This window comes from Gymnoscopelus microlampas (genome assembly GCF_963454915.1).
Source record: "Gymnoscopelus microlampas genome assembly, chromosome: 4".
In the NCBI taxonomy this organism is placed as follows: domain Eukaryota; kingdom Metazoa; phylum Chordata; class Actinopteri; order Myctophiformes; family Myctophidae; genus Gymnoscopelus; species Gymnoscopelus microlampas.
Window position 1 is genome coordinate 2146055 of NC_139941.1, and position 26446 is coordinate 2172500.

At 41.0% G+C, this 26446-nt stretch overlaps 1 protein-coding gene across 2 annotated transcripts in view; it reads right to left on the reverse strand.

The window, feature by feature from the left end:
* Window positions 1–13483: 13483 nt before the first annotated feature.
* Window positions 13484–26446, reverse strand: part of LOC311044426 (apoptosis-associated speck-like protein containing a CARD) — a 13762-nt gene continuing 799 nt past the window's right edge. The window contains exons 2-7 of one of the 2 annotated variants that reach the window (XM_084055992.1): window positions 21043–21069; window positions 19912–20176; window positions 14972–15004; window positions 14358–14390; window positions 14246–14266; window positions 13484–13817 (exon numbers count right to left, since the gene is read on the reverse strand). In XM_084055992.1, coding sequence (XP_083912118.1) covers window positions 13561–13817; window positions 14246–14266; window positions 14358–14390; window positions 14972–15004; window positions 19912–20167 — 600 coding nt within the window. In that variant the 5' untranslated portion in view covers window positions 20168–20176; window positions 21043–21069 and the 3' untranslated portion in view covers window positions 13484–13560. Of the gene's footprint in view, window positions 13818–14245; window positions 14270–14357; window positions 14391–14971; window positions 15005–19911; window positions 20177–21042; window positions 21070–26446 lie in introns of both variants that reach the window. The other variant, XM_084055991.1, reaches the window with a different exon arrangement.

The following is a 26446-nucleotide window of genomic DNA, read 5'->3' on the forward strand; positions in this document are numbered from 1 at the left end:
CCCTAAAACCAAAGATAAAGGTGGGGAAGCAGCATTTAGTTTTTATTCTTACTTTTCTTTTTTCTCTTTTCTTTTCTCTTCTGCACTGTAACTGTATCTGTTATTTTTAAACTGTGTTTGTTTTGTGTCATTGTATTTCCTTTGCTTGATGTTCTGTGTAAAGCACATTGAAATGCCTTGTTGAAATTGTTGAAATGTGCTATATAAATAAAACTGCCTTGCCTTGCCTAGTTGCTAGACCAGTGATCCAGCCCCGGGAAGAAGAAAAAACTTAATAGCGTTGTTGTATCCTTAAAAATAGACCAGGGATGCCATTGTATTATTATTTAGGCTACTGTTAAACAACAGCTACAGTTAGTTATATATTGAAACAAACTTTAACTGGGTCTCATTATTGATCACAAACAGCAATCAAATCTGAAAATTTGATGCAGGTACCAAACAAGAAGCATTCTTATTAATGGTTCCACTTTGATGTTGTTGTAACAGTCCCACGGCCCATCTTTGTCCTGATGATGGTGGTAGAGTGACCTGATGCTGCAGATGCTGGAGTGCCTCTGGTGTTAATTAATGGACATACAGTACAGTAAGCAGGGATGGATGTTTATAACGGTTCAGTCTGCTGTGAAGAACTCTGAATGTTCTACCAGAAGGTCAGAGCTGGAACTCTGGATGGCGAATGTGAGTTGGGTCAGACACTATGTTGTGCGTGTGTGTCTGGTAATAGACTGTTCATAGAGTTACAGACTGCTATGATCAAACAGTGATTTCAACTGTACAAACATGTTACGATATAGACTCTTATCCCATTTTTTTTTTGTTGTCAGTTCATTGTGTATTCTTTAGCAGGCCCACTGGGCTGAGAGTTTATTAATTTTTCTAAAATGTTAGAGCTTGGCTATTCTCAAGCCAAAAAACTGCAAAACCCCATGCACCCCCAATCTTGTCAGCTGATTGCACTTTTTTATTTTATTACTCTCCGCCAGGAGAGTATTGTTATCACTGCGTTTTCACTTTCTAAACATGACACACCGATTGGTCAAGCCTCACGTGACACGTGAAATACTGTGATCTGATTGGCTAGTGACGCCACCGGGCCTATATATACATGGCATCACTCTGACAGTGTCTCTGCCACTGTCAGAGTGAGGTAAGACGGGAACCATGAAATGGCTGCATGGCTGATACATAATTGGCAGATAGGACAGATAGGACATTTATATAGACAGGAGGGATATGACATAGGACACTTATACAGACAGGAGGGATAGGACACTCACACAGACAGAACGGAAGAGGACACTTACCCAGACAGGTTGGATAGGACACTTACATATACAAGAGGGATAGCGACCTATAAATACATGTGTCACTGTGATAAGCCAGATTCCAATACCGAAAATCCGGCCACTAGCTCACTCCCAGACCTTCGAACCGGAAGTAGTCAAGTAGTCGCGGTCCAATTGTTCCTATCTGTCTTATTGGACAGATAGGACAGATAGGACACTTATATAGACAGGAGGGATATGACACTTACATAGACAGGACGGATAGGACAGGAGGGATAGGACACTTACACAGAATGAACGGAAGAGGACACTTACCCAGACAGGATGGATAGGACACTTACATATACAAGAGGGATAGCGACCTTCGCGACCTTCGAACCAACACAAGTCTTCTGGCAGAGAGTTGTGCTCCGAGGAGCACTTTTTCTAGTTTCTTTTCTTTTTATTCATGATAACCTCTTCCATCCACAATGCTTTGCCAACTGGGCCGGCATGGGTAACCGTCAGGGGAACTCACGGCTTGCTTGGACGCCTCAGGGCCTCGCTGTCAATGTAAACACACCCGTGATGTCTTGACATATCATATTAATAATAAACAGAATTTACCTGTCAAATTATACTGATTTTGGCTGCAAACAGTGAAGTGACCAGGTGGGGTTTGTGCCAGGTTAATAAGGAGTTCATACTAGAGTCAACATTTTTAAATGTATCTATTTGAGACCATATTCTAGTTTAGTAGCTTTGAATCAGAAAACAATTAACACTAAATAGACAAAACAAAGATAGGCCTACTACATGCACATTATCTAAATTGTCATTACATAGAGCACCTCCATCTCACATCAAATAATATTCCAAAATTATTAACTGAAATATTTTTTATTAAAGAAGACAAATTGGAAGTAATCAGAATCCAAAACACAATTATTTCTCTTGAACATCAACTCTAAACATCAAACAAAAACAACACAATTTAAGTGTGGAGCTCATGGAAATAGAAAGAGGATAATGCAAATGATGCATATGTAGGGAAGAATGGGGTTATTTCACCCAGTAGGTAAGTTGACCAACCCCCTGTATATAGAAAACTACATAATTATGTGTTGTCATGTGACCTTAAATTTAGTAAGCATGCATCATTTCTAGCTGGCTGTGAAATTGGGAAACTATTATTATGGATTTTTATCTTTCTGTATTGCTACTCAAGTTATGCTTATTGACCTTTAATTTGGATGAATACCCTCATTTACCCTAATTTATTGTTTTACCACAGGTTCTGAATATCAACAGCATCATTGCCACATTCTCTTGTACTAAATCAACATGCATAACTCAGATCATTGAGAAGAAATTTGTCATTTTCCTCAAGACCTTCAAAGAAAAGGTGTTTTGCTGCATCCCCCTTGTTATTCAGGATGACAAAGAGTTTCTTCTTCTCCTGATTTGTACGCTCAGACGTCAGATCACTGTAGGCTTCAGGTGTGAGGACTTCCTTATTGTAGAGAAGATCAAGGATGGGTCCGACCATGGTCACTCTCTGAATCAGGACAGTCTGGTGTTGTTTGAGAAAGGCAATCTCTGTGGGCGAAACATATTTAAACATTCTATGAATAGTCTATATATTTCAAATGGAAATCCCTCATTTACTGAAATATTGCCTATCTCATGTTACGGAATTGATGTCAAGTATTGGAAATATCTATCTATCTATCTATCTATCTATCTATCTATCTATCTATCTATCTATCTATCTATCCATCTATCCATCTATCCATCTATCTATCTATCTATCTATATTTTGTTGCTGTTTTGTTTTGCAGGATTATTTTTATTACAGCATTACTATCATTATTTCAGTTAATTCAAGTTCTTGTTAATGCTTTTATTTTGAAGGTACTGGGCCAATGGGGAGCACAGGTGAATCTACTTATACTGTAGTAGGGCCCGGTCACATATCTGCTGCATAGACATAAATAGGTAGACGCCTTATTGGCAAGTCAGCACAACCCCATATCAAGCTGTCCTGTTTGCCATAACTCCACTGCAAGAAATATGACTGAGTTGTTTATACTGTACGTAAGTACCTGAGACTACAAGTATTTTTTCGGTTTTATAACCAGTAATGTTACCATCTATGTAAGATAAAGTGTTTTCGTATAAAAAAAACATTTTTTTTTTTAACATATTGAAGTGAAAGGGGACGCTTCAGACGATGTGTAATCTCTCAAGACAGATTCTGCTGTTAGCAGCTCCACTGCCTAAACATGTAATGTTGTTGTTACACTCCTGTGTAAGTCAGACAAACTACCCACCAGAAAACCTGCACACATGCTGGCACTGCCCACAACCATTATGGGACATTGACACAGCTGAAGTCTCATCTTGCATTGGCAACAACGCGTAGGCTATGAAGCTTTGTTAAAAATGATAATACAGAACACGAAACATTAACACATTTTCTCTGCCTCAGTGGCCATTTGATCATTGTCTCCGCAAAATTGGAACACTGGTATCTCTTTAGTCATCAAAGGAAACAGGTCTTTCAGATTTTTCAGATATCCTCCTGATTGGCTAAGATTGGCCTCCAAAGTGCTCCATTTTGAACATAGAGACAAAGGGCCTCATGCAGCAATAAGTTCCTAATGTTTCCTCTTACATTTCTTCCTAAGTGAATTATGAGTTACTATGATTATTTGCTGTATATGAATTGTTTTTTAAATTGACTATTTTCTTTACTTTATATGATCTTTTATTACTTTTAGTAGGATCGGTTTATATGTATTATATGTAAATTGTGTACTAATTTTATGGTATATCAATTTGTATTAAAACATATTGTTTTACAATAGGTTATTTGTCATGGTAAGAAGGGGGCCGGACTAGATAAGCATTTGCTTCTTTCTGTCCCTTCTTGAACAAATGTTTTGAAATTGTGATGATGATGTATGGAGTTTTCTGTACTTTTAAATTGTTCAAGATAAATAAAGATCAAATCAAAAAAAAAAAAAAATCCTAAGAGAAGTTGAGTCAGATTCATGAAACGTTCTTAAAGGGCAGAATTGTTCCTAACTATGTTCTTGATGATGATGAATCCCAATCCTCGTAACTTGAAGGGGTGTGCCAGTTCATCCTAATTACCATAGGGAGCCGCCCCACCAATCCCCATATAAGGCATGACTGCATGGCTCTGCCTGCAGTCACACCTGTGTGTGATTGCTGCACACAGATATCACAGGAAATCACACGCAGAAATAAAATTGAGAGAATGAAGTAAAGAATACCTAAACTATAAGTCTACAGATGGTGGAACACCAGACTCCAAACATAAAATAAATAAATTAATAGTTATGTGGAGGTACTTCTGAAGTGAACAGCAAATTATTTTATTTAATGAATGAATGTATTTTATTATTTCTCTCACATTAATCAACATATCACCACTAGACATCAATGTACATTTGCTGAAATTAGCTGTTAAATTGTCTGGGTGGGGGGTTATGGGGTAGGTATGGGGCTTGGGCTTCAACTCAACCGGGTCCGTTTGGGTTAGATTGTAATTTCAGACCCGTCTCAAACATTTTCATGTCAAGGACCCCCAAATTGACATGCATTTGGCTGCAGACCCCCACCTGAAAATATTTTCTGCCAGGGAAGATTTATCAAAATGTCTCGAAAATAGCCGATCTACAAGCTCAAAATGGCCAGTAATGGGACGTGTTGTGAGCTTGTAGATCGGCTATTTTCAAACAAAGTATAAAATAGGGTTAAAGTGATTTAACTGTTCTTCGTTTGCTGTGGACCCCCTGAAACTCCCTGAAGGACCCCTGGGGGTCCCCAGACCACACTTTGAGAACCACTGCTCTCCACAGAAACTTCGAGAATTCATTATTCTTGCACAAATATGTCACACTTAAGAACTCAAAGGCTCTAAGAGTGCTCATCAGTGTGTGTAGATTCTGATTATGGTATACTCCAATGTTTTCTTAGGTGTGATCTGTTCTTAGGTAAGAACAGAATCTACGAACACTTTCTTAAGAGGACATTTTTTCTTAGACCCACTTAAGAAGTTTTTAAGAAGATTTTGGTATACTCCAATGTTTTCTTAGGTGTGATCTGTTCTCAGGTAAGAACAGAATCTACACACACTGAAGAGCACTCACTTAGGGTGTCCTTTGAGTTCTTAAGTGTGCAAAAATAATGAATTCTCAAAGTTTCTTCAATTCTACAGTTGTATAATATAGCCTAGGATTTAAATTACAATAATATTTTGATCATATCTTTAGAGCAAAACATGTTCTCAAAAGTGTGGTCAGGGGACCCCCAGGGGTCCTTGAGGCAGTTCCAGGGGGTCCACAGAAAACGACCAACAGTTTAATCACTTTAACCCTATTTTATACTTTGTTTGAAAATAGCCGATCTACAAGCTCACAACACGTCCCATTACTGGCCATTTTGAGCTTGTAGATCGGCTATTTTCGAAGCATTTTGATAAATCTTGAACCCACCCCATAATCCCCACCCAACCCACCATCATCGCCCCCCCCCCCATACCCCCACCCCATATCCCCGACATTCACCACACCCCCATTTCCCCGTCCCCTTCCTACCTGAAAGCCCCCCTATACCCACCCGTCACACCCATCCCCATATCCCCCACACAGCCCCCTACACCCCTCCTTGCACCACCATATCACCCACCACACCCCTATTGCCACCCCATTACATACCAAGCAGCTGCTACCTTAAAGGCCCTCCATATCCCCCCACCAGCTTTCAGTAATAAAATGTTTTATATCCACTACTAACTCTACTCCTGAACATGACATATGGATAACATTTTTAACAGCTAATTTCAGCAAATGTACATTGATGTCTAGTGGTGATATATGTTGATTAATGTGAGAGAAATAATAAAATACATTAATTAAATAAAATAATTTGCTGTTTATAATTTCACTTCAGAAGTACCTCTACAGAACTATTGATTTATTTATTTTTATGTTTGGAGTCTGGTGTTCAACCATCTTTAGTTTAGGTATTCTTTTCTTCATTCTCTCAACTGTATTTCTGTGTCTGATTTCCTGTGATTTCTGTGTGCAGCAATCACACGCAGGTGTGACTGCAGGCAGAGCCATGCAGTCATGCCTTATATGGGGATTGGTGGGGCGGCTCCCTATGGTAATTCGGATTAACTGGCACACTCCTTCAAGTTACGAGGATTGGGATTCATCATCATCAAGAACATAGTTACGAACAATTCTGCCTTTTAAGAACGTTTCATGAATCTGACTCGACTTCTCTTAGGAATTCACTTAGGAAGAAATGTAAGAGGAAACATTAGGAACTTATTGCTGCATGAGGCCCATTATCTCTATAATCAAGTGATCAAGTGAATTCGGCAATAAGGATGGAACATCAAAAATCAGATGGATCAGTCTTGATCCATCTGATTTTTGATATTCCATCCTTATTGCCGAATTCCCAACATTGCTGGCCCACAATAACCTACCTGACCTGGCGGATACTGAAACACTTTACAACTCAACTAGAAACAACTTTCTAGTTGATTGATGTTTTATTTTTTTAATTGCCACTAAAACTATGATGGAGAATGGAATGAAAACAAAGTTAAATGGCATTTGATAGTAAGTAAGGCTAGTAAGTATTCTATGGGCGTGAATTTAAGCCCAATAGTCTCAACTGAAATTAATTGGCTCTACTGTTTAGTCATCTTACTCACTTGGATCAGATGCAGCTGCTCCTTTGGGTGGAGCTGCAAGAAATAAACCAATGTTCAAATGAATTTAACATGAAAACATGTGAGTTAATATGGACTTTTAAAGATGGAAACAATCTGTCAAGTCAACCTTACTTAGCACTCACCTCGGACAGTTGCAGCTGCTCCTTTGGATTGTACTGCAATAAATAAATTTAACATGCAAACATGTGAGATAATAGTAAAGGTGGAAATTAACTGTTAAAGGTCGGGTGCAATAGCTTTTTTGGTCATTTTAAACGTTGTCTCAACCAATCAGAAGGTCCCATCCCTTCAGGCTATGGGACGCTGGAATCTCAATCACTGCAGCCGTGTCCAGCAGGGCTAGTGTTTGTTTACAAGGGAGAGAGAGACAGCCAGTTTAGCATGTTTGCTACTACGTGGCTTATTTCTAACCTATATTATGTCATCTTGAATGAGATTCAAAACGGAGTAGCTCTGTGATTAAAATCAGCTGTGTTTGGACGTGCAGCTATGGGAATCAAACAGGTGAATGAAATTAAGATTAATTTATATTCATGAAAGTGTATCTATGTTTTCGTTAACAGGAAGTAATTAAGATTGGCTTTTTAGGGACCTTTGATTGGGAGTTTTGATTGGGACAAAAATAGATTAAAAAAATAATAAAATACATCTATTGTTAGGTATTATGCCCATATGATGACCACGTCTATGCTCTAAAAGTGTTAAAAACATATTTTTCATTTCACCAGACCTTTAAGTGACAGTCATGATAGCTAAAAGCATCAAAAAAGGTTTTTCTTTTTCGACAAAAGTGAAAGTACGGTATGTTGAAAATGTACACATATAGCCTATTTGTATGTATGTTGAACATCCTCCAGCCTACTTTACTTGTGAACTAGGCCTAGGCCCATAGAATATAGCTTATATGATAATAAATCCCATGCTCTATGGGTCAAGGGATTTGTAATCAATTGAATGTTTCTAAGTCATCAACTTTGCTGAAACATAGTTGCCTGGTTCTTTAGGTCCAAAACGTTAATGGGCGTCATGCCTCTTTCATCTAATAAATGAAGTATATTTACAAGAGTTCAAATTGAACAGACAGTCATACCAGACATACACACAAAAACACTCTCTATATGTACCGTATGTCCTCTGCTCTGTCTAATTCATTCCTAAACTATGATAATGTTTGCCTGCATTGTGTCAGTGCTACAGTTAACTACTCTTAGTAGAAAGTCAACCAGTTTCAATAATTATAATACATTCTATTGTTATTGTCAACAGAATTCTTTACAAGAGACGGTGAAATTAAGTTACAAAAAGGAAGCATACTTGGACGACTAGTAATCTATTGTAGAATAATTAATTAGACGTTTGAGTTCATCTGCAGTTTGCAACTAATGATTTTGCCATGATAAATGATCACTTCATTTAGACAAGTAGATCGGAGGGGCTTATTGTCGCTATCAGGCCAATGAGGTTGTCTATCCCCCTTTCAATGTGCTAGACCCCTTTGAGATTGCTGTGGTGGTGCACAACACCTAGCTCCTACATGTCTTAGTTACCCACGCCTTTGTACTCATACACTGAGTTGGCGGTGCCCAGAATCAAACCCATAACCTCTAATAGTGGTCCAAAGGCGAGCAGTCTACCGACTGAGCTACCCAGACATAACATAATCTGCACTAAATATAGTTCATTAAAGTTATCAGACATTTCCATATGACAACACTTCTCTCAAGAAGGTGTAACTATTACGACCGTTTTGTCATTATATATTGTATAATTATTAAAATAATGGACGAAACCATCAGGTTTTATACTATTTACACTGTTAAAGGAGTTGTGAACACATCACACGATGACAAAGGCTGCACTAGACTTATTAACCCCCACGACACCACACCGGGAGCTGCCAGTGAAGCAGCAAGTGTCAGGTGACTATGGGGTATGTGTTGTACCCCAGATACCCATGTACCCCCAGATTACCATGACTAGTGGTGTAATGTAGATTTTTTTCCCAGTGGAACCGTATTTTAATGACGTCACATGCCTGCGAGCGCACGTTGCGCGCACGCACTTTGGTGGAGGCATTCTCTGCTCAAGGACACTTCGACACTAACTCTAGGGGAGCGCCCCAGCCCGGGATCGAACTGGGAACCTTGCGGTTTTCCATTTTACTCTACCCGGCCACTCTACCCCTGAGCCACTGCCGCCCCAACTAGTGGCCGTCTGGCCATTATCCGAATTATGAAAAACTTTTTCGTGTGGCTTTGTCATTGCACATTAACACACTCACAAAGTGAGCCTACTATCACCGAAAACATATAGCATGGGTTAACTTAAAGAACTTATGTCTCAGCAGCATCTAGAAAAACGTGTCCATGCATTCATCTTTACTGCAACGGTGTCTTTACAGGTCTCTCTAACAAAAATCCATCAGACGACTGCAGTCTTACTAATACCAAGAAAGTGGAGCATATCACTCCAGTTCTTAAATCCTTACACTGGCTCCCGGTGTGTCAAATCATTTATTTCAAAATACTACTGTTGGTCTATAAAGCTTTGAATGGTTTAGGGCCATAAAACATTTCTTATCTTGTGCGATATCTTGAACCATCCAGATCTCCTAGGTCATCTGGGAAAGGTCTGCTTTCTGTCCCTAAAACCAAAAAAGAAACATGGGGAAGCAGCATTTAGTATTTATTCACCACATACCTGCATAGGCGGATTATGAGAAAAAAGTCTGCTGGGCACATACACGCAAAAGCCCCCCCTCTTGTGCGTGCACGTGCAGTTCTTCTTTTGTGTGCGTGCCAAACTTCTATTAACCAAATAATAAAAGGCTTGCTGTTACAGTCCTGCAAGTAGATTAACTGCACAGTGCACAATTAAATATAGCTATGTCTTACCTTGTGCCAAGTGTTGCCTTGTATTGCGAATCCTTTGTGTTGCTAATGAAGCCTCTCTCATCATGGCACTGTTACTTTGCACAGTCATGCAAAGTATACATAGATAGACACTAGATGTACTGTATCTATCTAGCTGTATGTACAGTATCAACCGTCCATTTCTCACTCATCAGGTTTTAGATGCAAAAATGAGAACGTTTCTTTCTGAGAAGGCAGCTGACACAAGAAGGCTCCTATACATTTGCTAAAACCAGGGGGTTTTATGTGTATGTAAGGAATCTCACTTGTCGGGGGCACGGTAGCGCAGTCGGTAGCGCTGTCGCCTCACAGTGAGAAGGTCCTGGGTTAGATTCCCGCCGGGGGCGCTGTGGGTGTGTCTTCTCCTCCACGTTATCAACGCCCATACCCTAGGTGGGGTTGGTGAAAGGGCCTACTCTGTGTGGATTTTGCATGTTCTCCCCGTGTCTCCTAGGGTGGTTCTCACAAACATGTAGTAATCCTGGTCGCTATACCACCTCCCCCATGATAGCCAGGGCACCTGATGGAGGGGAAGGGAACTGGTTGGAATAACAGGTTCCTTCCACGTGCTACGTCCTAACTCCTCCCTGTCAGGTGACAAGAAGGTCAGTTGGCTCTCATGCATTGAAGGAGGCATGAGCTCGGCCCTGGGCTCCCTAGGCTGGTGGGGGAGTGTAGCGTCGAGGATCACTGAGAAAATTGGCACCGGGTAAAAAAGGGTTACAAAATCGTGGGATAAAAAAAAAAGGAATCTCACTGGTCCCAGCCAGGTAAGGCCTAACTAGTAACACACATACCGTACTTTAAGGACCATACAGTCAAGTGTTATATACAGTATGATGCTATTGTATGAATGAGGGGGCCACATTTAGATAAATCGGCCCAACAAACTCACGGTGAGGCCTTTAGGAGGGCTATTCAAGCAAGCCGCAAGTGGAGCCTGCAGTACCACCATGGCCCAAGGAACCATCACACCATAAGGAAATGTTTGGGTCGGGGTGGTGCAGCGGATCTGGTGCAGCGCTCAGGTCCTGGACCTGGTGAGACGAAGGAGGAGCCCGGCCAGGAACAACCCACAGAGCCTAGTCCCTCCACGTGCCAGAGCCTCCCCGAGTCCCGGCAGAGTAGTTCCGGAGAAGCGGACTGAGTGGCCCTGTCTTTCCCTATAGGACTGACCGTGGGTAGCTACTGGGACGTAAGTCGGGGCTTCATCAACCCCGGCTGGGTCACCTGGGCAAGGGTGTTTGTCATGGGTCTTCAACGTTTTCAGGCCAAAGACCCCCTAGCTGAGAGAGAGATGAAGCATGGACCCCCTACTCTATATTGTATGAAATTGTGTTTCAGATTAAAGTTTTTTTTTTACTTAGTCTGCTCTTTTTTCCCCTCTACACCTATAGCCTCTTTGCCAAAAATAGCCGATGCGAGGCGTTGAGAGCTTGTAGATCTGCTATTTTCAGCTAATGTTCCCCTCAGAAAAGGAATTCTAGGGTTCAAGTGGTTAATGTAAAAAACTAAATCCTATCACACAAAGATTTGGCGGACCCCTTATAGTAGCTCTGAGGACCCCCTAGGGGTCCCGGACCCCCTGTTGAAGTCCCCTGGTGTATGTTGTTGCGAGACCCGAAACATCCTATGACCCCAGGCTACAACACTGATGATACGTCCCAGGTGCATCCATGTGATGTTTTCTTTATAGTTAGATAACATAATGACATTGTGTTATCTACATAATGACGTTATGTTCTCTACCCCCGATTTATCTCATTGTTGTAATGCATGGACATTAGAACATCTAATTGATGTTATTCATTAATTAATGTTATTGTCTCCGCCAGGCCGAAAGGCAGGCCCTGTCCGTCCGTCCGTCCGTCCGTGTGTCCGTCCTCGTGTCCGTCTGTGTGTCCTGTCCGTGTGCGACCAGCTAATCTCAGGCACCGTCGGCCCGGTCGCTGTGAAACTGTGCACACACACTCCCTGGATGCCAATTCAAAACCTCTGGCCCAAATTTTCACATGGGCCTGTTATAGCGCCACCAGGAGGCCGATTTGTGCAAAACCCATTTCTTAGGCACGATCTCCTGAAGGGGAGTATAACTACAGTAGATATATTGGAAATTTAATTGCGTGTCAGCTGATTTGTTGTTCTAGAATTTTAAAAGTGAACAGTTTTTCACTGTTACACCCTGATGCAGGCCATGTGTGGCTGAAACATGTTGATGCGTCTTTAATGGGTTCTATATCAAATAATTCTAACCCCCCACCCAAAACTTTGACAAAGTGCACCTTCATTTGACATCAACTACTGAATAATATTCAAAACTTAATAACTGAAATAAATCAGATTAATCACAGCTTAAAAAATAATTAATCATGATTAATCACCATTTGAACTATGTCCAAAATATGGTGTAAAGTAGGCCTAACCAAGTACATTTATTCAAGTACTGTACTTAAGTACACTTTTGAGGAATTATTACTTTACTGGAGTATTTCCCATTTCCAATTTCCAAAGCACTTTGAGCTTGTAGATCTGCTATCTTCAAAAGATTTTTTAATACATTTTGAACTTGGAACATTCTGGAAATGGTACATTCTGCACAATGAGTATTTTTCACTTTTGGTACTTTAAGTAGGCCTATATTTTATGCCAATACTTTTGTACTTTTACTCAAGTAAATTTTGATTACCGGACATTTACTTGAAATTTCTACACTGCAAAATGTGAGTACCTTTTGGTCTCGGGTCTGAGAGTCTCATCAAATGGTGGTCCGTGGCTCAAATGCCGAACAAATAATGGACCTTGATATGAAAAAGGTTGAAAACAACAACATTTCGGGCCGTTTCCCGCACATCCGCGGTAGTGCAGGCTGCGCAGCCTCTCGTCTGTAGTAAAAAAATAAAAATACACTTTCGCTACTCACCAAAACAAAGAGGCCAGGGTTTTAAGATGTTGAAAGCCAACTCTATACTTGGTGGGAACACTCAGAGCCGCCCACCTCACATCTAAAATACACTTTTTGTCCAGAAAAAAAAATATTTCACTGGAAGGAAAACATGTTTTAGTTACTCCACTGCGCCCCCTTCAGATCCGGTCAATGGAACTTTTCTATTGACAACATGTTTTCCTTCCGGTGAAATATTTTATTTGCTGGCCAAAAAGTGTATATTAAAAAACACTTTTTACGCAATTAATTCCAAAAATGTATTACCACCGTTAATACTAGTGATCATTTTGACAGCATTAAAATACATTTATTAAACAAGACAAGATTATCACAGTCACAAGCAGACCTTTTTTTCTCTCTTGAAGATCACCTATCATATTCACCTCACGTAGTCATCACCACAATAAAACAAAAAAAAATCACCCTCAACTGTACATCACCCTCATGATTATACTGGATAATGATCCTGTGTAAAAAACAAATAGCTATTTGTAAGAATTAGAATTACACTCGAAGTTAAATCTGTAGCTCTTGGAAATAGAAAGAGGATGATACATAATAACATCGGAAAGCATAATGGTCTTAAAAGGTATATTTTATTGTACTATATAATGTTTGCATGGCCCAAACATGAATTTAAAGGACAAATACAGATTACACATTCAGATCTTCGAGAAGACATGTTTCATGTTCCTGAAGACCTTTGTAGAAAACGCGTTTGGCTTTAGCTCCATGATTATCCAGGAGCTCCATGAGTTCCCTCATCTTTCCCTGACTGGTGCGTTCAGCCCTCACATTACTGTAGGCTTCATTCTTCATGATACCCTGATCAATGAGGTAATCCAGGATGGGTGCCACCATGGACACTCTCTGAATCAGGGCACCCCGGTGTTTAGTGACAAAGTCAACCTCTGTGGACAACACATATTTAATGTTTCTTTGCATTCCTCAGTTACTGGAATATTAACAATAATAGTTTAAATAGGCCTGTTTCAGTTTTTGGAATTTGATAGGATATATGACTATTAGCCTGCTAGTTGCTGGTTGCTACAAGTTTCATAATCAATAGACAACAAGACTTCCACTAATATATGACTGTCAGTTGTAACATTGTCTTATAAAGTTCATCTTAGATCTGTTTCAGTATGCTGTAGGACATGTACTTGACTGTGTTCTGAATAGGAACTAACTAGGTCACAGTCAGTATTTGAAGCACTTAATGAGGAAAGTGCATATAATTGATATTAAGAAACAACAGCCATATCCACATACAAAGGAGACTATGATGGAGATTAATATCTGTGGAGTCTACCTTCTTTGAACAGCTACAGTATCTCACCTGGGTCAGATGCTTTGGGTGCTGCTGCCAAAAAAAGATAAAGCAGTGTTCAAATACATTTCAAATTTCAAAGTTGTTGAGTCAAACTGAATTTACTTTAAATAGCACTCACCTGGGACAGATGCAGCTGCAACTTTGGATTGTACTGCAAGAAATAAAACAATGTTTAAATGTATCAAAACACAAACATGAGTAACTGTAATAAGGACTAGTACAGTTGGAAACAATCTGTTAAAGGACAACTTTGGTTTTTTACAACCAAGGTCTATATTTTAGCTTGTAATTAAAGTAAATAAATGATGAGTGTAATTTTTTTTTCATTTACTGCTTTCAATAGTTTTAGCATTTTTTGCGATATTTTTTACAGTGGGCGGGGGCATTCTGTCCGGTGGCTAAATATGCCTTTTTTACACAATAAAAAAGGTCCGGCTGTCTGAGATGGCCAGATGTGAGTTATTGGGGGCTAGAAGAGCTACTGTAAATAATAATAAAGAAAACGGCGGGTTAATGTGTTAAAAAAATACATATTTAGCCACCGGACAGAATGCCCCCGCCCACTGTAAAAACACTGTAAAAAAGATTGTGAAAATTGCTAAAACTATAGAAAGCAGTAAATTTAAAAATTTTAACACTCATCTTTTATTTACTTTAATTACAATCTAAAACATAAACATTGGTTGTAAAAAAACAAAGTTGTCCTTTAAGTCAACCCTACTTAGCACGCACCTGGGCCAAATCCAGGTACTCCTTTGGATTGTGCTGCAACAAATAAAGCGGTGTTCAAATTAATTTAACATGCAAACATGTGAGCTAATGAGCTGTTAAGTCACTTAACACAAAGACTGACATGATTGAGCCACTGGCTCAGGGGTAGAATGGCCGGTTAGAGTGAACTGGATACCGCCATGTTCCCAGTTCGATCCCGGGCTGGGTGGCTCCCCCAGAGTTAGTGTTGAAGTGTCCTTGAGCAAGACGCTGACTAGTCTTAAAGGAGACATCCGGTCATTTTAAGTGTTATGTTTGATGTGTGTCAAATCACTTACCAACGTAGAAATGAAAATCGCGTTACTCCACAGATCCCCCTATCGACCCCCACCGTTGGCATTATAGGAGTCGCTAGGATAGCAGCAATTCGCCTATTTTAACAAATGTAAAGTCTGTTTTTTTGCTTCTAGTACTCATTGTTGAGTCCCATGATAACGTAACAGGCGCTAAAACTCCCGACAAGCTAACGGCTAATAACAGAACGAGCTAATGCTGGTTGCTGGTTTCTCTCCCGACCTGGCAACCTGGGGCTGCCATGCAGAGAGATAAGCAGCCCCAGCGTTCTGTTATTAGCCGTTAGCTTGTCGGGAGTTTTAGCGCCTGTTACGTTATCATGGGACTCAACAATGAGTACTAGGAGAAAAAAACAGACTTTACATTTGTTAAAATAGGCGAATTGCTGCTATCCTAGCGACTCCTATAATGCCAACGGTGGGGGTCGATAGGGGGATCTGTGGAGTAACGCGATTTTCATTTCTACGTTGGTAAGTGATTTGACACACATCAAACATAACACTTAAAATGACCGGATGTCTCCTTTAATAGAAAGTCAACAGCTTTCAATAAATAAAATAAGGGCTTATCACAGATCTGTTTGAATCACTGGCTGTAAATAGAAGAATATAGATTCTAGGAGCCCATTTTCTCCAGTTTCATTACTATTCACACCATTGGCTGTAAAATGCACTACATATTTAAAACCACCGACTTACAGGTTTAATGCACTATACTAATTGCCAACAACGCCATATTGTAAAGTTAGTTTGATGTTCCAGAGATGTGAATGAATGGTGAAGAATGGATGAGACATCACTCCAATAGTGAGGTTCGTTGCTTCCAGTTTATTTCATCATAGTACAGATTTTCTATGGAGACCCTGAGGTCCACACAGGCGGCCCTCCGGCCTGAGACACACTAAGTTAGTTACATTTCAGTCAGTCCTTTATAGCAGTGGTCACCTTTGAGATCTAAGAGTAGGTACGTGTTGGGTGTGTCAGCCCTGTATGGTGAACCCCCACCTCCCCTGGCTCTTCCACATTTGCAACTGTAAAGAGCCAGGAAAGGAAGAGGTGTCAGCCTTGATGACAAATGCCTAGACGCACTGTCTCCATGCTAAGTGTACCCCACACCCAGGCTGGAGCCAACAAATGGTAATACACTCCTCTGTCTCTACTGGCCAAAGTGACTTGTAAAGTTAAGTAATAATTCTAACATATGACTTAAATGTGTATCTTAAGTTAAGAAATATACAGCATACCCCCCACGGGAGACACTAAAACGTCTCCCGCAAAAACGTATATTTCCAAAGAAAACAAAGAACCGCCCCCCATGAAACTTACTGGAACACAACCAGGACAAAGAGAAAACATCCAGGAATACTAAATAGCAACAACATCCAATACAGAACAATGCACATACAAGAACCAAGATAACATAGTACAGTGACAAGGTGATTTACAAATAGACAGAAAACTCATTCCTTGATTCCAATTAGCGTGCAGGATCCCCCTGTTAGTCCTTCAAACTCTGGGAAAAATGTTACACATAAAACATAAGGGAATCGCCCTCATACACATCTCACGGGAATCGCCCGCATGTACCTCACGGGAGTCGCCCGGTTCTCAGCACTCAACGAAAATAAAAAAATCCACATTTAACCCCAGAGACCAGAGAGTGAAACAACTTCCTCACAAACACTTGCGCCGTGGCAGCCCTCGCTCCACAGTTTAAACCCACCATTATCACAAAAATATAACCTCAGGTCCCGTATGCACAATGTCCCGCTCGATAATGTTTCTTTGTAGTCTCCCTCAATGTCATTTTCTCGCCCCAGCCGCTTTCCCAGTGCAGTTCCCAGATTGTCCAACAGATAGCTGCAATTTTTACAACAGCACGCTCTCTCTTGCGACCGCAGAAAATGTAAACACATTCCCTACGAAGAACCCCTCATCTCCAGTCTAATTATCTTCTTCTCTGTAAATACTCAGTCAATTTCTTGTACTTAATATCTTGCAAATATATGAGAATATATTCACTATTAACTGGCTTGCAATTGCACTGAATATTTCGAGAAAATCAAGACAAATAAGCGTCGCCGGTTCTACGTTCTGCTGGCACCCGCTGTCCTCTGTCCTCCTCACAACATTACCCGCCACGAGAGAACCCCGTCCATCCACAGGTTCCCCGCACTGCCGTCAGCACCGCAGCGCGCTCCATTAGCGATCGCAGAAGATAATTTGTGCAGCCAGATGAGTCGTAACAGCCATCCTAGATCTGGTCATGACGAGGGCCTCTCCCCGTAGATCCTCGAAAAGTTGTCGTCATGTCGTGCCGATGTCCCTCTTGCAGTGGTCCCCCCACGTCGCAGGAAGATAGCTTGATCCTTCCATCCACCGCAAGGCAAAGACTTCCACCACCCGCGCATGTCCTTTCGACGCCTGGCTCAGTATTTCTGGAGACTGGCGTCCCCATATAACCAAACCAACGCGACTGCCGACAAAACCGCCATTTGAGGTATATTTAAAACCACCGACTTACAGGTTTAATGCACTATACTAATTGCCAACAACGCCATATTGTAAAGTTAGTTTGATGTTCCAGAGATGTGAATGAATGGTGAAGAATGGATGAGACATCACTCCAATAGTGAGGTTCGTTGCTTCCAGTTTATTTCATCATAGTACAGATTTTCTATGGAGACCCTGAGGTCCACACAGGCGGCCCTCCGGCCTGAGACACACTAAGTTAGTTACATTTCAGTCAGTCCTTTATAGCAGTGGTCACCTTTGAGATCTAAGAGTAGGTACGTGTTGGGTGTGTCAGCCCTGTATGGTGAACCCCCACCTCCCCTGGCTCTTCCACATTTGCAACTGTAAAGAGCCAGGAAAGGAAGAGGTGTCAGCCTTGATGACAAATGCCTAGACGCACTGTCTCCATGCTAAGTGTACCCCACACCCAGGCTGGAGCCAACAAATGGTAATACACTCCTCTGTCTCTACTGGCCAAAGTGACTTGTAAAGTTAAGTAATAATTCTAACATATGACTTAAATGTGTATCTTAAGTTAAGAAATATACAGCAATACACATGCACCCCTCCCCCATTCCCTTAACATTGTGTGCCAGAGGTTTATTAAAAATGGGTACGTTCAGTGCCTGCATATCTTCCATCCACTTTCGTTGATATGTTTCGTGCTGTAGAAGCCCCGACGCGGAAGTGCATGTAAACAAAGCGTGCGTGCGAGATGGCGGAGGGTCCCGACTAACGCCTGGAACAATAATATTTCTAACGCGATCCTCCATTGCAGAGTGATCGCCGATCGAAAACGGCTCACTTCCACCACGTTAAAAAGAAATGGAGATATTAAGCTTTTAGTCAAGGAGTTAACATTGGAGCGGCCGACCGGAAGGATTTTTGACATGGATTCACATCTGGCCTCTCCTTCTCAGAGACTCCTTGGATGATCCCAAAGTTTTGTTAGAGCACCCCACGTGGGCCCCACGTATAAAAAAAAAATGAGCCAAAAACGGTCCGGACCATTTATGGCACATGACGCATGGATTCTCAACTGTTTATGGCACTCAATGTGTTAATGTACTGTAACCAACAAGTGAAGTCTCATCAGATTTCTGAGGCGGAAATAACCTTTGTTATTTTCAACAAAAACCTTCAGAATGTTAAATTATTACTTCATTGAGAAATAAGTTGGTCGGAATGGCTTATTGTCAGCATCAGGCCAAGAGGGTGTATATTCCCTTTTCAATGCACTATACAGTACGATTGCTGTGATGGAGCAAAACATCTACCATCAGTTCCCAGCAATGAACACACGTCTTAGATACCCAAGCCATGCTACTCATATACTGAGTCGGCGGTGCCCAGGATCGAAGGCGAGTGGTCTACCAACTAAGCTATGCAGACACTTCATTATTTGCACTAAATATAGTTCATGAAAGTAATCACCAAAGCACAAAACATGTTGGACTGACATTTCTATATGGCTACACTTCTCTAAAGAAGGTGTGGCTAATACGACCCTTATTTCATTATATATTTTAAAACTATCAGATGTATTCTATTATACTGCCAAAGGAGTTGTGAACACATGAAAAGATAACAAATGCGGCACTATAGACTTAGCTACTTAAATGCTGAACAAGGCTTATGTTCTCAAAGGCTGCGCTAGGCTTATTAACACCCAACACACCACACAGAGAGCTGCCAGTGTCAGGGGTCTAGATGTAAAGGAAACAAAATGTATTACATAAATTACTATTGCAAGCGAATCATCTATGGAAAATGAAATGTCACACTACAAGCATTGTGTTGATTAAGGAAAGGTTGGTAGAAAATCACATGATGACGAATGGCAGAATTAGGCTGCATACTTTACACACCGGAGACGTGATGAAAAAAGTATGATGCCTCATTCATACAGGTTGATGTTGTATTTGCCATGTGGAAGCTCAGAACACACACACACACACACACACACACACACACACACACACACACACACACACACACACACACACACACACACACACACACACACACACACACACACACAGCAAATAGAGACAAATAGAGACAGTCATAAATATATAACCTCTCTTCACCTACCGTTGTCTAGCAACTCTTTCAGCAGATCTTTCCTGTTAATCTCCTCTAGAATTTTTGCCACAATCTGAACTGCAGTATTGGGGTATGTCTGCACAATCAGATCGGTGGTTTGGTTCCTATCTTTGTTCTCTAGAGCGAATCTTACAAGCGGCTCTTGGCCGTCAAAGTGGTCAGCCTCTTCCAGTTCCCTCTGGAACTCTGTGAAGTCAGGGCCACTCAGCTTCTCCAGAATCTTTTTGATCACTCTCCGCGTCATGGTTGATGTCTGGAACAAAGAGAGCATGTCAACATCTCAACTTCATTCTCTTAATGTTTTGGAGAGACTGAACTCAAGCTTTAGTTGATGTTATATATGTTACAGGTAGATTGGCATTCCAGGTAGATTGGAAAAGAAGCGCTTGTTTTCACCGCCCCCCCAAGCAATTCTGTAGAACCAACGCCAGAGGGCAATGCAAGCCAGACATGAGTCCCACACCACACACACACACACGCATGCACCTCCTTGGCCTCAAGGTCTGCTGAGTCGGCGCGCCTCCATCATGGTCCAAAACTATACTTTATCGGAGAAAAAATGTAGTCCGCGGTTGTTTGAAAAAGTAATGTCCCAAGCCGGAGTCAAACCCAGACTCCCAGCGATAGTGGATGGGGAGTCCAAAGATTATCGAAGTGCGCCACTGAGGCTGGTATGTTTGTATATTCATGTTGTCTTCGTCATCGTCCTCGCATCGCAGCCCCGCCCCGAGCCTAAAAACAAGCGCTCCACTTCCAATCTACCTGGAATGCCAATCTACCTGTGACATATACATCAGAAGAAGAAAAAAACACATTACTGTGTATTTCATTGTTCTAAAACTATTTGGATTTATATAGTGTAGCCCCTATAGAGGGTAGCAGAGTACAGAGTGACGTCCTGAGTGATACGTATGTATGTAAAATGTTATTACGTTAGATGAGGCATACTGTACACACTAACTGAGGAGGCTTTTCTGAAGACGTACAATAATGTATGTCAACATCCAAATGTATGTAGCATCATGTGAAAAAACATGATTAACAAAAATAACCAATTGCCTACAGTCTTTCTACTTACAGTGAATATCTACAGTGTATTTCAAAACATTCATCACTGACCTTCAGTTAGTTTAGACCCAGTGTCCACTAGATGGCGAACATTAACCACCAGAGAGAAAGACAGAGGACGACAGAGAGACAGAGAGGAAGGGAGGAAGACACAGGAAGAAAAAAACAAACGTAAACAAAATATTTATATAAAAGTAGCCTTTGTAGGTTCACTGGAGAAAATGCTGAAACATTAGAACTCTGTACACACAATGTGGGCACTGTCTCTCCTACACTGTTATGGCTTATTTAGTGGCATTAATCACACAAGAAAACAGAAAAGAAAAAAGAAACCAAGATCAGACTGCAGCTATCTAACAACTATACAGTATACAACAATTCAGTCATCTGTATCTGTGTGTATCTGAAGAAAAAAAAGTTCAATAACAACTCATGCAGCTCAGGATGGCATGGATATAAGTGGGCTTCAACTCTCTCTCTCTCTCTCTCTCTCTCTCTCTCTCTCTCTCTCTCTCTCTCTCTCTCTCTCTCTCTCTCTCTCACGCACACGCACGCGCACATGCACACGCTATCTCTCTCTCACACACACACACACACACACACACACACACACACACACACACACACACACACACACACACACACACACACACACACACACACACACACAAATACACACGCACACACACACGCACACACGTCACAGGGGCATCACACAAGCAGTGCTGGATTAACGGAAGTGCTTTGGGTGCTGAAGCACAGGGCACCAACCTTGGGGGGGGGCACCAAACGGCGGAGAGAAAGTGAAAGAAGAAAGCGTCACCATTTAGAAGCAGCGGCTGCTGAAGGAGCGGCTGCCCCCCCCCCCCCCCCCCCCGTTCCACTAACCTCACTAACACACTGTTTTAAGCTTTAGCCAAATATCCTCCAGCATTGAGTGTTGTGTGCCTGCATACCTGCTGTTGCACAACTTTTTAACTACACCAATACCACAAGGAAGGGTGTTGTGTGACTTTTTAAGGTTTGATCTATGACATAATTAGAAGAATAAATGGCAAAAAGAAGAGAGTAAATGGCATCAGATCAATCAAGGTGACTTCCTCACTCATGAACACCATTACAGATTAATGTGGATTAAGCAGTAGTAACACAGGATTTACAGGTTGTGTTAATACTCGTTTATAACGTTTTGTAAATGCACACAAATAAAAAATAATGTGCATGAATCAAAACCAACAGTAAGAAGTGCTCCTCATTTCACTATGTGTTTGCTGTGTTTAGTCAAACACATATGGAAACCAAAAGCAACAAGTTCTCCTTGTGATGATCATAAAAAGATAATAGTACTGTTTAAACACCCCCAACACACACACACACACACACACACACACACACACACACACACACACACACACACACACACACACACACACACACACACACACACACACACACACACACACACACACACACACACACACACACACACACACACACACACACACACATGGCTAGTGAGATCAGATTAATGTGTAGAAAAAAAGGTCTCTATTACTTTTCAGTGTAATGAAACTGCTTTGTGTAGCATAGTGGTTCTTTTAGCAGCTCTGTGCATTCATTGTGTGGTATCAGAGAGTTACAATTAAGGTTCTATAAAATGCATTGTGAAAACAATACAGCAATGTGTTGATAATGAATAATTTACTGAGTAATATGTTGCAATATTTCACCATTAGTCACCATCTATTCTTTGAAGTAATGGGGTTGAGTACGTTGTCCACTGTATATCTCCTATTCTTATATGGAAGTGAATGATGCTATGTCACAGACAGTGTCCAGAAGCAACTGCATTGATGAACAACATCACTGTAGTTGCCTACTAGTCAACTACTGTAGCTTGCAAACTGTCAATTGCAATTAAGTGTGTATAAATATATTTTTTTAATGTTATAAAAAGGGATTGATGCTCTGCTAACCTCTTCAACAAACTGTTTTAAGCTGTATAGCCAAATCTCCAAATAGAATGTAGTGTGCCTGCATACCTGCTGTTGCACAACTTTTGAAAGAAACCAATACCACAGGGAAGGGTGTTAATGTGAATTCTGGCTACATATTATAAAGAATAATAGTACTGTCTAACTGAGGGGACACGTATTGAGGGGCGTACTATGCAAGGTATAGTAGTGGCCAGCCCTATTTTCCCACAGCACCTGTGTTCCCCCCTTCCAAACTAAGCCATATGTTCTCATAATCCTATTCCAATGCCTAATTAGGCCATCTTTTGTGCATATATCAGGTTGTTGACACAATACTTTTAAAGTAAGTTTCAAATTCCAGTTTTGAATTCCAGTATAGTTTTGAATGGAGATTGGCAGGGTTATGAATTGTATCTATAATGTGCTTATATTAGACAGGTTCCTGAGAGCCAGTGAGTGAACTGGAGATGAGATCACGTCAAACTGTCCTGATATGAACTGTAGTGTTGCCTGTTAGAACAAGACTATAGCCTCAAATGGCTACATGCCAAAATACTTTACATGACATGACTAGAATACATGTAACTAAAATGCAGGAAGCTGCCGTTCAGCATTTAGTCAACATCAATCTAAAACTAGAGCCTACTGTTCCTGAAGTAACAGTGTGGGATCGCTAAGAATGTTGCTGGTATTGAGTATTGATAGTGTTAGTAGTGTATCAGTGTAATCAGTATTATGACGTCACTAGGATGGCATTACCATTCACTAGAATGGCATTAAGCATTATGACGTCACTAAATGGCATTTCTCCATTGAAATTACCCAAAAAACGGGGGGAATAATAATAATAACTAGAAAATGTGTTCCTCGGAGCACAGGTCTCCGCCAGTACTGTTCCTGATTAATCCTGTCTTACCTCACTTCAAAAGATATAAATGATATTTTGAAGTGACACACATATTTATAGGTCTCTATTTCATCATGCGTCTCGCTAGCCAATCAAAGCACACCCTTTCAACATATTGTCACGTGTCACGTGAAGCTTGACCAATGTTAGCTTGGTGGACACACGGAAGGACGAGAACGAAAACATAGTCTCCTGGCGGAGACAACTAGAATGGTATTATGCATTATGACGTCACTAAATGGCATTTCTCCATTGAAATGACCCAAAGAACGGGGGGAATAATAATAATAATACATAGTGAAGATAACATTAGTGTGATCGCTTTAGTGAAGATAACATTTTAGCAATCACACTAATAATGTCAAATATAAATAGTGAAGATAACATTAGTGTGATTAGTGCTAAAGCGATCCCACAAATATGAATGTTGAGAGAGGGAGAGAGAGAGAGAGAGAGAGAGAGAGAGAGAGAGAGAGAGAGAGAGAGAAAGAGAAAGAGAGAGAGAGAGAGGCGTTATTATGGATCCCACGCCAGCTCTTGGCAAACCCGCTGTGATTGGTCAGTAGTCGCTCTGATTGACAGTTCTCGTTTTTGCAACTATGCCTATACCTAACCTTAACCCTAACCCTAACCTCAGTAAAACTATGCCTAAACCTAACCCTGACCCTAACCTCAGTAAAACTATGCCTAAACCTAACCCTAACCCTGACCCTAACCTCAGTAAAACTATGCCTGCCAGGGAGAGAGAGAGGGACAGTCGTCTTTCTGTATGCCAGGAAATGAAGTACATTGGCCACATTTTCACTTTCTATCTCTAGAAAGTGACGCAAACTTTATGCCAAGGCTAATATGCTAATATGCTGCTTCACAGGTTCAGTATGTGTTCAGGTCCTGTCAAGTGTGCACTATTTAAAGCATGTTGGACTCACATGTATACAGCATACAAGAAAGGTAGCATGCTGAGGCTTAAAGTGGCCTACAATGGTGCCCTGAGGATTCTACTTAAGTTCCCTAGATGGCATAGTTCCAGTCACCTGTTTCTAACATGTGAAAACTATACATGTATGTATGGATTCATGTCTCGCCTAGATGAGTCCCGGAACAGTATTATTGAGGATACAGTCAATATCCTGGGAAGAGCTGTCTCTGCTACTCATCCACAGGAGAGTCATGAATGAATGAATCAATCAATCAATCAATCAATCAATCAATCAATCAATATCTCTCTCTCACACACACACACACACACGCACACGCACACGCACACGCAAACGCACACACACACACACACACACACACACACACACACACACACACACACACACACACACACACACACACACACACACACACACACACACACACACACACACACACACACACACACACACACACACACACACACATGCACGCATACACGCACTACCTGTACTGCTAATACTGATACATCCAACATACCTAATATGGTGTAAGCTTCCCTAATGGTTGAAACATTTCAGCTGATGCCCTAGCAACGGGTGGCGGGTTATGTGACATAAAAAGATGCACAACTTGCAAGTCAGTGAGCAAGAAGGAAGTTGTGGTCCAGAGATGGCTGCAGCAGCAGGATGTTGACTAGCCTACAACATCCTGTTGCACAACCAATTTGGTTTCATTTGCACACTAATGGGTCTAACTGGAGTACATGTACTTAGTTACTAGACGTGAGGGCCATGGGTACATGCATGAATTCCTGCATAACCAATGTCTTTGATAACCACTTCACAGTTTAAAACTTTGCAAAACTTGTCCGAAAATAGAAAACCTACAAGCTTTTAGGCTAGTAGTTTTACCACTGTGCCATCCACCCAGCCCCTAGGCTGGAACAGTTATTAAGTTAACATTAATTATTTTTCATATTACAAAAGGAAATGATAAAATATGATGCTATTAATTCACATTTTAGCTTTTATGAAAGTGAAGTATAGATTTGTAAAACAGTCGATCTACAAGCTTAAAACGTGCCTTCTATTTTCATCCTATATTAAAATTGCCTAGAGGAAGGGTAGATGGGCGAGTGGGTGGGCAGACGGTGGACGTCACAAACGTAATATGTGGACTTGCAAGGCTCCGATCCATACCAAACTGGCACCAACATGGTCAGTGGTCTGCCATCAGAATAGCTACACCAGGGGCCATGTGTGAACTCCAGGGGCCACGCTCGGGCCTGCAGGCATAGCGGCCTACAGTCCAGTTATTCAAATCAAGTGGTTAATTCATAATGCACTTTTTCCCTACCTATAAATGTAGTGGAGTCAAAAGTACAATATTTGTCTTTGAAATGTAGTGGAGGGAAAGTCATGAATATCCCAAATACTCTTATATGTCCTAAAATCGATTTAAGCTCTGACATTTACGTGAAATGTAGCCTGGTATTACTAGATTGCTACTGTGGCTTAAACATACTCTTCTGCTGCAAATGGAGATTCTCCGAGTTACATATTATCAAAATAAATGAATAATATTTTTCCCCCCATCCAAATGAGACCCTATGTTCTCTCATGGACTTTTTTTTCCAACCCTAAATGACTCC